The following is a 10,338-nucleotide window of genomic DNA, read 5'->3' on the forward strand; positions in this document are numbered from 1 at the left end:
AAATCCTCCCATCACCGCCGTCATTGTTATTACTAAGAACAAGTCAATTGTAGGAGTCAGAAAAGGTCGGTCTCTGTCCCTTCCTTTTCCCCGAGGCTGCAGTGATGACTGCTCGCCCAGCTTCTGTCCAAACCCTGCTGCTTCTGGTTCTCTCCGGTCTTCATCTCCTGGCCTCGGTGCCCACTTTTCTCCTTCCGCTGCTAGTCCACTTTCTCCTCTTCCATAGGCCAGCCTTTGGTCTCCTCTTAGAATAACCATGGCAGCACAGAGCACGTAGTGTACTGAACTGCCACAGGCAGAGGCCAAACAAGAATGGGACAAGTATTGACCTCCCCTCTGGTTAGCAAGCACCATGTTTCCTTTTTGTTTTATATATATATATATATATATATATATATATATATATATATATATATATATATATATATATATATATATATATATTTTTTTTAGTGAAGTGTAGTTGATTTACAGTGCTGTGTTAATTTCTGCTGTACAGCCAAGTGAATCAGCTCTACATATATATATATATATTTCCTTTTTTTTTTACATTCTTTTCCATTATGGTTTATTATAGGATATTGAATATAGGTCTCTGTGCTATGCAGTAGGACCTTGTTGTTTCTCCATCCTATATATAAAAGCTTACATCTGCTAACCCCAGCCTCCCACTCTATCCCTTCCCCATCCCCTCTCCCTTGGCAACCACCGGTCTGTTTTCTACATCCGTGATTCTGTTTCTGTTTCATAGATAGGTTCATTTGTGTCCTACTTTAGATTCCACATATAAGTGATATCATATGGTATTTGTCTTTCTCTTCCTGACTTACTTCACTTAGTATGATAACCTCAAGTTGCATCCATGATGCTCCAAATGGCATTATTGCATTTTTTATGGCAGAGTAATATTCCAGACATCCTTCTAAAAATGCCTGTTCTGTTTTGATTAGCCGGCGTCCCATTTTGTGATTTGCCACCAAGAACCCTGACAAATACAGAGATTATGGAAGTTGTTAGATCGTAGAAGATTAGAGCCTGAAAAGAGTGTGGGGTGTCAGGTAAGAGAAGAGCTAATGGAGAGGAAAGAGATGTTCAGACTGAGTAAGAGCAGACGTCTAGGGTCAACTCGGAAATGTTTTACTTGTGAGACTCCCAGAAGGTGTGTCAAATCTAGGGGGAGTTTAGTGAAGGGGCAGTGAGTTCATCTGGGGACTTGTGGAATCTGAGTTTTCTGGGGACATCCAGAAGGAGATGTTTCACAGATGGCTGTGCAAACGTCATAGTCAAGGGAAGCACCTGGGAGTGGGGGCAGAGAGAGAGAGAGAGCGAGAGAGAATATGACTGGCCCATGGATGTGGCTGAATTGGAGGGGAAATATATATTGAGCAAGGGTTGAAGAGGCCAACAGCAGAATGCAGGAGGATGGTTAGCTTTACATAGTTCTCTCTAGATAAACCTTAGGTAAACCACGAAAGGACAAGGAAGGTAAGAAAAGAAGGGCACTGTTAAGAACTACGGAATGATCAAGCAGAGCAAGTGCTGAAAAGAGACTCATGGTAACGTGAATTAGTAAGCCAGTGATTCCTTTTGAGAGAGGAGTTTTGGTAGAGTTCCTTAAAGGGGAAAAATCTCTCCCTCCTCCTGTGTCGCGTAAATCCACCGCCTCTCCCCTGTCTCCTCTGGGTCTTCTTTCACTAACTGTATCCCAGTCCACTCCTGACTTTGTAACCTTTCCCACTCTGTTGGCTGCTCTGCAGTAAATGAACATAGCTAAGATACCCTTTCCACTGTTCTCCACTTGTAGAACTCCAGTTCCTCTTTGAAGACTCAGTGTCACCTCCACAGCGGATGTTGCCTAGGACCCAGGTAAGATTTAGACCCCTTTCCTCTCCTGCACTCACAGGGCACCTTGTAAGCCTCCTCTTTTAGCTCTTCCTCAGATAGATTGGTGGTATCTCTCTGTGTGTCCATCTTTTGCACCACGCTTGTGAGCAGGAACTGTGCCCGAGTCATATTATATTCCTAGTGCCAAGCATAGCGCAGAAAACTTCAAAGAATCCAGGATAATTTGTTGAAAGAATTTGGCTAAAAATTCTTGGCTCTTTTAATTGGGCCATTTGGCTAAAAATGTCCAAAGCTGCATGAATGCTCCCTCCTAGAATGTTTTATTTTAGGTTTATTTCTTGGATTACGGTTCTAAAAAATATTTTAAGGTGGAACTTTTACTTCTCCATCAACTTTATAGAAAAATTAAACTTTGGGGAGAAAGAAAATCATGCCCAGGGAATTAGCGCACAGAAAAAAAAGAATAGATCTCCTTGTTGCATGTGGCCTAGTTAATATCAGATATAACATGTTGTAAACCAAAAGTAATGTTACCAAAAAATAAACGTTAAAATACAGATGAAAGGGAAGGAGTCTATTCCTCCTCAGGCAAGGCAGTCGCTTTGCATATTAATGAAACTTAAATGACTCACAGTAAGAAAAATGATTGGAATAGATTGCAGTAACTTAAAAATGAGTACACTTTAAACAGCTTGTGTGATGACTATGTGATTATGGAGAATCAAAATGGCTAGTCCCACTCTGATGCTCCCAGAAGAGAGATGACTGCTGGCCCTTAATTAACAAAGCCACATGTGGAGCCCAGGAAGCTGTAGACACAAAGAAAGTTGACAGGTTGACTTTGTGAAATACGCAAAGATGTCAGTCTGGAAGGTGACAACTAGAATTCTGGGGCGTGTGAGGGTTAGGGATGTGTATAAAATCTTATAAACATCCAAGCCAGTCTAGAATATTCACTGAAAGTGACAAGAAAATGGAAGGAAACGGGAAAAGACAAAGAGCTGCATAAAGACAGGTGAAAAGTTTAAAATATTTGATGGCTTGAGATGACTTCGGGGCTTGTGGCAAATTACTGTAAAACATGGCTTGGCAAAGATTTCCTGTAACGTTTTAGGCTTTGCAGGCCCCAGGGTCTTTGTTGCAATGACTGACTGTGCAGTTGTAGTGCTAGTGTGTATGCAGCCACAGACAATAGGTAATAGATTGGGTGCGGCAGTGTTCCAGTAAAACTTTGTTTATCAAAACCCTTGGGGACCAGATTTGGCTTGCAGGCTGTAGTTTGCCAACCCGTACTCTAAAAACACCAGTTTGTGACAAAACAGCACATTGCGCAAAAGCTAGTATGTAAATATGTGTGTGTGATCGATAATTGTTGGTTCAATCATTGTTGTTCGGGTTTTTATTGTGCTTGGTATGTTTTTATTGTGCTTGGTCCGGTACTCACATGAGGGTATGGCTGAGTGAGTTGGTTAAATCGAGGCATCAGTGTTATTTTCCAGCGTCCCAGACGATTCCAAGGTGCAGCCACCACGTTTAACAAATAGGATGCTGAAGAATGCTACACAAAATTCAATGTGCCTATTATCCATCACCTTGGGTCCTGTTAAAATGCAGGTTCTGATTCAGTAGGTCTGAGGTAGAGCTTGGGATTTTGCATTTCTAACAAAGTGTCAGATGACACTGTCCTGCGGGTCCAGGGACCACATTTTGAGTAGCAAGGTGCTTGCACTGGCTTTCAATACCTGGGATGTCTTGGTCCTGCCCCTGAGACTGATGTAATTGGTCCTGGAGGTGTCCTGGGCATCGAGAGCTCTACAAACTCCCAGGTGGCTCTAAGGTGCGGCAAAGCTTGAGAACCTCTGTGCTCAATCCAGTGCGTGGTGACCTAAATTTTCGTTATTATGTCATCGGTAGCCCTGTTGGCCATTCTCCCCTTCCAATCCACCCATTCCTCTCCTTTTCAGGTCCAAACCTCCAGAAGATGGGTGGGATCAGGCTTAGCTTTTCATCCTTTCAGTCTTTGCCACCTCTGAGGAGTGGACTGTAGTTCAGGATGGAAAGAGGAGGGAGGCTCAGGCCACCTGGGTCGGGGAAGAATAAGCAGAACAGTTGTTCTAGGGGCCGATTTCAAGGGGAGGCTGGTTGAGACAAATGGGGACTTACCACAGAGGGCTGTCACAGCAAAACTCACCTCCAGGCTTGGGCCTGAGCTTGGGGCACTGAAAACAGCCATCTACCCTCCTGAAGCCTGGCAGCCACTGGCAGCCAAGCAGCTGGGAAGGATTTCTCCTTCTTGATATGCAGAGTGACACAGTTGGTCGAAAGGCAAGAGAGACCCCTAGTGGCAAAGTATAAAGGTGAAATCCTTTCATCAACAAGTCATAAACACCACAAATGAACTTAGCAGTAAGTGAATGATAATGATGGTAATGATGATAAGTGGTGGCTTACAAATAATATATGTCCTATATGTGCCAGGCACTGTTGTACGTATTTAGAAAACATTAACTCATTTAATCTCAGCAACCCAATGGGTTTGATGGCTTTTAAAAAATTTAGTTGATTGACAATATGTTTCTGGTGTACAGCAGAGTGATTCAGTTATACATATGTATTCTTTTTCATATTCTTTTTTCTTATTGTTTATTACAAGATATGGAATATAGTTCCCTGTGCTGTACAGGAGGTCGTTGTTGTTTATCTGTTTTGTGTAGAGTAGCTTGTATCTGCGAATCCCAAACTCCGAATTTATACCGCCTCCCCCCTTCACCTTTGGTAACCATAAGTTTGTTTTCTATGTCTGTGAGTCTGCTTTTGTTTTGTAAATAAGTTCATTTGTATCATATTTTAGGTTCCACATACAAGTGATATCATATGACATTTGTCTTTCTCTGTCTGACTTAACTTCACTTAGTATGATAATCGCTAGGTCCATCCGTGTTGCTGCAAATGGCATTCTTTCATTCTTTTTTATGGCTGAGTAATAGTCCATTGTATACCTATACCACATCTTCTTTATCCACTCATCTGTCGATGGCCACTTAGGTTGCTTCCATGTCTTGGCTGTTGTAAATAGTGCCGCTATGAACACTGGGTGCATGTATCTTTACGAATTATAGTTTTCTACAGATATATGCCCAGGAGTGGGGTTGCTGGATCATGCTGTAGCTCTATTTTTCGACTTTTAAGAAACCTACAGGGGCCTCCCTGGTGGCGCAGTGGTTGAGAGTCCGCCTGCCGATGCAGGGGATACGGGTTCGTGCCCCGGTCTGGGAGGATCCCATATGCCGCGGAGCGGCTGGGCCCGTGAGCCATGGCTGCTGAGCCTGCGCATCCGGAGCCTGTGCTCCGCAACGGGAGAGGCCACAACAGTGAGAGGCCCGCATACCACAAAAAAAAAAAAAAAAAAAGAAACCTACAGACTGTTCTCCACAGTGGATGCATCAATTTACATTCCCACCAACAGTGTTCCCTTTTCTCCAAACTCTCTCCAGCATTTGTTGTTTGTAGATTTTCTGATGATGCCCATTCTAACTGGTGGGAGATGATACCTCATTGTACTTTTGATTTGCATTTCTCTAAGAATTAGTGATGTTGACCATCTTTTCCTGTGCTTCTTGGCCATCTGTATGTCTTCTTTGGAGAAATGTCTTCTGCCCATTTTTTGATAGGGTTGGTTTTGTTGTTGTTGTTGTTATTGACTTGTATGAGCTGTTTGTATATTTTGAATATTAAGCCCTTGTCTGTCACATCATTTGCAAATATTTTCTCCAATGGGGTTGACACTTTTATTATCCCTGTTTTACATATGAGGAAACTGAGGTGCAGAGAAGTGAAATAACATGTCCAAGTTCCCCCAATTTAGTAAGTGGCTCAACTGGGATTTGAATCCAGTCAACCTGTGGTGAAGGATCCAAGACAGCGAACTGCTTCTCCAAAACAGGAGAGTAAGAAGGATCTTCAGTCAATTTATAGTTGTAAACACTCACAAACAGCTGCTCAGCCTGTGCTTCCTGATATCTAGAGCAGAACAGTGTATATATATGTATGTGTATATATATATACATATCTATATCTATATCTATATCTATATATACATATATATATATATATATATATATAGTGAGGCTGTATCAGAGAGATAGCAGGGACTTCAAAGCAGACAGAGAAAGAGTGAAAAAAAACAAATTTGACTAAAAAGAGTAAAGGGGAAAATACCATTCAACACCATTTTCTGGAAACTAAACTCAAAGGACCATAATCCTCATTTTTAAGAAAGTATTGAAGCACAGTTATAGGGAAATGTAGAAAAAAATGACTCCTTAGCTAAACTTGTTCATATTTCAGTAAAAGTTAAAAGCAATCTAGTAACTCTAAAATGACTCAAGCTACTCATGTGTCTTTGAATATAGGATACGAAGTCTGAAAATTTCTAACTCTGACCTTTGTAAAGTATACACGACACAGAAGAAACAATATGTTTTGAGTATTTTTTCTCGGACCTAGACAACCTTAGGGTTTCCATGGGAACAGATTTCATCAGCTCAAATAGAGAATGGAGTGAGAGAGGGTAAGAGTTTCAAAATGGGAAAAGAAAAGACAAAACCAAACCAAACATAGAAAAGCAGGTCTGTCGTTTCCTTGGGAAATCCTTTTACTGGGAAATAATTGTCTTTCTACCTATAGTCAAGAAGACAAGGTAATAGGCTCATGCCTCTCCACATCGAGAAGGGAGAAAGCAGAGACCACACTGAGAGTAAGAACAGGCTGATTTTTTTTTTTTTTTTTTGCGGTATGTGGGCCTCTCACTGTTGTGGCCTCTCCCGTTGCGGAGCACAGGCTCCGGACACGCAGGCTCAATGGCCATGGCTCATGGGCCAAGCCGCTCCGCGGCATGTGGGATCCTCCCAGACCGGGGCACGAACCCGTGTCCCCTGCATCGGCAGGCGGACTCTCAACCACTGCGCCACCAGGGAAGCCCAGAACAGGCTGATTTTGAGATAAACTCTGAGCAGACACAGGTGGCCACGGTCTGGAATGAGGCAGTGGTCCAAGTGGGACCAGCAGCTCTCTAGGTGTTCCAGTGTCTCATCCCATCCTCTGAGTGTTGGCTGCTCTGGGTTTGGGGCCGCCTGTGCCATAAACTCTCTACTTCCTTTCTGGTGAGCTTATCTACTCCATGACCTCAACCCATCTATGTATATTGTATAGGCTAATATGTCCCACATGTATTTTTCCAAACCTGACATCCCCCTGAGCTCCAGATTCATTTTTCTGGCTACCTGCATGACAGTTCCTCTTGGGTATCTAATAGGCATCTCAGATTTTACATGACACGCCTTCCCAGCCCCTCGAGTCCCCCTGCAAACACCCCCAGATTAATAAATAGCACGACCATCAGCCAGGGTGTTCAAATCCAAACTTGAGCCTAGATTATTTTCGTCATTTCCCATTCCTCACCTCTGGTCCATAAAGCAGATCCTGTAGACTCATCCAGTTCATCTGAAATTTGTCTGCATCTCTTCATTTCCTGTACCAACACCGCAGTTCAAGCCCCCATTGTGTCTCTGGGCTGCTACAGTGATCTCTTAACTGGTCTTTCAGCTTCAACTGTCCTCATCCTCTACATTTTTCAATGCAGCCAGAGTCAGAGTAACTTGGCTTAAGCTTCAGAGAGCTTTATTCTACTTGATATTCAATATCACAAATTGACCTCCAGCCTGGACCGTACGTTTTTCAGTCCTTCTATTGAGGTAATTTGGGGTTTGGGGTACCATGTTACCTTAATGGAAGAAAGAGTACAGTAAAAACACCTACATTTGCACATGTTGTAAGGGCAGTCTGCCTGTCCAGCATGGTGACTAGGGAGTCACCCCTATGTTTGTGTGCAGGCCAGCCTGAGGCTCAGTTACCATTATCACTGTTGCTCAGGGTGAGCTTGTCAAAGAGGGACCCTGCCAAGCTGGCTTCTGGGGTCTCCATCTTGCTTCCCAGAATCAACAAACACTAACATTTACATATTTTAGTGAACTCAGAGTTTTCAGGTAAAGTTGAAGGACCCTTTATTTTAATCCCTGTCCCATCCCATTCCTCCAGAAGCAACGCTACTGTGATTTTTATACCGTGTTTTTATACTCCTGCTATTCGCAGGCACCCGCATTCAGCAGGGCCTCACCTCACCACCCCCCATATACCCACATTGTTTATAAGGGGAAGATGGATTTTGCACTTTCCAGGGCCCCATGGAATGCCTTCTCCCTCCCTCTGTGGAGATCCTGAGCTGCATGTGGGTGGGGCATGGGTGGGTGGAGAGCCTCCTGGATACCTGTTTTAAAAAGTGAGCGATTTGCACAAGGAACCAAGGAGAGACCTTTATTTCTTTAGGAACCAAATAACTTTATTGGAAGAAACGGAAAAAGTGGAAGAAAAAAACTTAAGTGATAACGTAAAGTCCAGGAAAAGAGAGTCCTGCACTTGTTGCAAAAAACAAACAAACAAAAAAACCCCCAAAAACTTAAGCGAACTTCTTCTGAAAGGGCAGTATTGCCGTCTGCATGGCAGGCACGGTGACCAGGGCTCTGGTCACCCCGTGGCTCTGGGGAGGTCCAATCCAGGCTCAGTTCTTGTCGCTGTCGCCCAGGGTGAGCTTGTCAAAGAGGGACTCTGCCAGGTCGACGTCCGGGGCCCCCATCATGCTCAGGGTGGTGACATGATCCTCCAGCTCTCTGATGAACGCCACCTGCTGGCTGAGGTAGTGAGTTGCCAGGAAGTGGCACAGGTGGTGGTCGCTCTTGTCGGTGGCCAGCTGGTACAGGTAGAGCAGGCTCTGGTACACGCACTTCTCCAGGAACAAGGCGCACTTCATGGCCTTGAGGCCGCTGTTCCAGTTGTCACTGACTGGCTTCCCGATGTCGTGGAAGTCGAGGCGGCCCCTGCGGTTGTTCTGCAGGCGTATCAGGTTCCAGACCTGCGAGCTGTGCTCGCTGGAGCGGTACACGAAGAACCAGGTGAAGTACTTGAAGGGCACGTCGCCATTGCGGCGGAGGTAAAAGGCCACGTCCAGGCAGAACATGGAGGCGTGGAACTCCAGGGTGAAATGGCTGTTGACGGCGGCCTCGCAGTCGGGGTGGTAGTTCCAGCGCCCCTGCGAGGGCGGCGCTTGCTTCATGGTGGACGGCTCGGGCACCGTGGCGGGCGTGAAGGCCAAGGTGAAGGCGGAGCCGCGGGGCCTGCAGTCGCTGCCTCAGAGCTCTCCCGTGTGGTCGAAGAGGGCGGCCGCTCTGGGACAGACCGGAAATGGGGTCCGTTACGGGAGGTAGGCGCTGGGCTTGCGGTTCTGTTACCGGAAGTGGTCGTGTGGGGTGGGCGGGGCACGAACGCTGCTGCCACGTTCCATCACAGCCTGGGTGAGGCAGGGTGACTTTGACCTGCGCACCAGGTATCTATTAAGTTTTTAACTTTGCAAAAGTATTTGTTTCCAAGGACTTTCTCTTGTTCTCTAATTGTACCCTCTTATAGCACCGTGTTCTCATTTTATAAACCCATTGTCTCCCTTAAAATTCTGAGAATATGAATTTGTAATTTTTGGTACTGTTCTCTTCCGTTTCCTGTATTATAGTTGTTTTTTTCTCCAGAAATAGTTCTGTTTGTTCATCATGATCTTCTCTTTGACTTTCCTCAAATATCTGGCAAACATTTGTCCATTCGTATCTGGGAGTAAAGGAGTCATGTGATCAGCCAAGGTAACTAGCATGGATCTGATCTACAGTTGGGACGCCCATTTCATAAGAGACTTCTCCTCTGAATGGAGGGGCTCAGTGTGTCAGTTAGGGAGTCTTTTCTATTCGGGGTACATGGTGTGGAGCTTGTAGGTAAGATAGGGAGCATCCCAAGTGCCAATAAGCTTGGCATTTTCTGACATTAGAAGACTTTCGTGTATCTCTTCTGTAATAGATTGTGTCGTTCTGTTTTGTTTCTTCCTCTTCTGCTGAGCGGGTCTGCGGTTATCTGAAACCTGCTCTCGTATGGGTTCCCTTCCTGAGCCTTTGAATGACATAAGGAGACTATCACCCCATCGCCTGCACCACCACTGTGCACTGGATCTTAGTCAGAACAAAAAATAAAAATGTACTGTCTTAGGCCAGCAAGACTTGGGATATTTGTGACAGCAGTTAGCCTACCCTGACTAGTTCCCCAAAGGAAGTTCTGGATGACTACAGGTTATAAGCCGTTGTAAGCTTATAGCATTTCCTCTTGGTGCAAATGCAGATCCCAAAGTTAAACAGTCTAGATAGAGCCGAATCGTCATGCTCTTATTTCTTTTGCTAAATTCACCAATAATATATATCAGTCCTGCTCCCTTTTTCCCTCCTGGAGAGTGGAATGAAAAATCCCTCAAAGACCCATGAAGCACAAGGAGTAAGTTTTTCCATTTCCCTCAGTGCTGGGGAACAAACCCAGGCTGGTCCTCAGGTGCCCGGCCTTAAGCCGACA

The 10,338-nt window shown here is 44.7% G+C and overlaps 1 protein-coding gene across 1 annotated transcript; it reads right to left on the reverse strand.

The window, feature by feature from the left end:
* Positions 1-8,461: 8,461 nt before the first annotated feature.
* On the reverse strand, positions 8,462-9,013 carry LOC307069622 (ferritin heavy chain-like; the record flags this gene model as incomplete). The annotated part of the gene is made up of 1 exon (XM_079727994.1): positions 8,462-9,013. One exon carries the CDS (start codon positions 9,011-9,013, stop codon positions 8,462-8,464), a length of 552 nt encoding a protein of 183 aa, XP_079584120.1.
* Positions 9,014-10,338: the final 1,325 nt, after the last annotated feature.

This window comes from Hyperoodon ampullatus (assembly GCF_949752795.1).
Source record: "Hyperoodon ampullatus genome assembly, chromosome: X".
Classification (NCBI taxonomy): Eukaryota; Metazoa; Chordata; class Mammalia; order Artiodactyla; family Ziphiidae; genus Hyperoodon; species Hyperoodon ampullatus.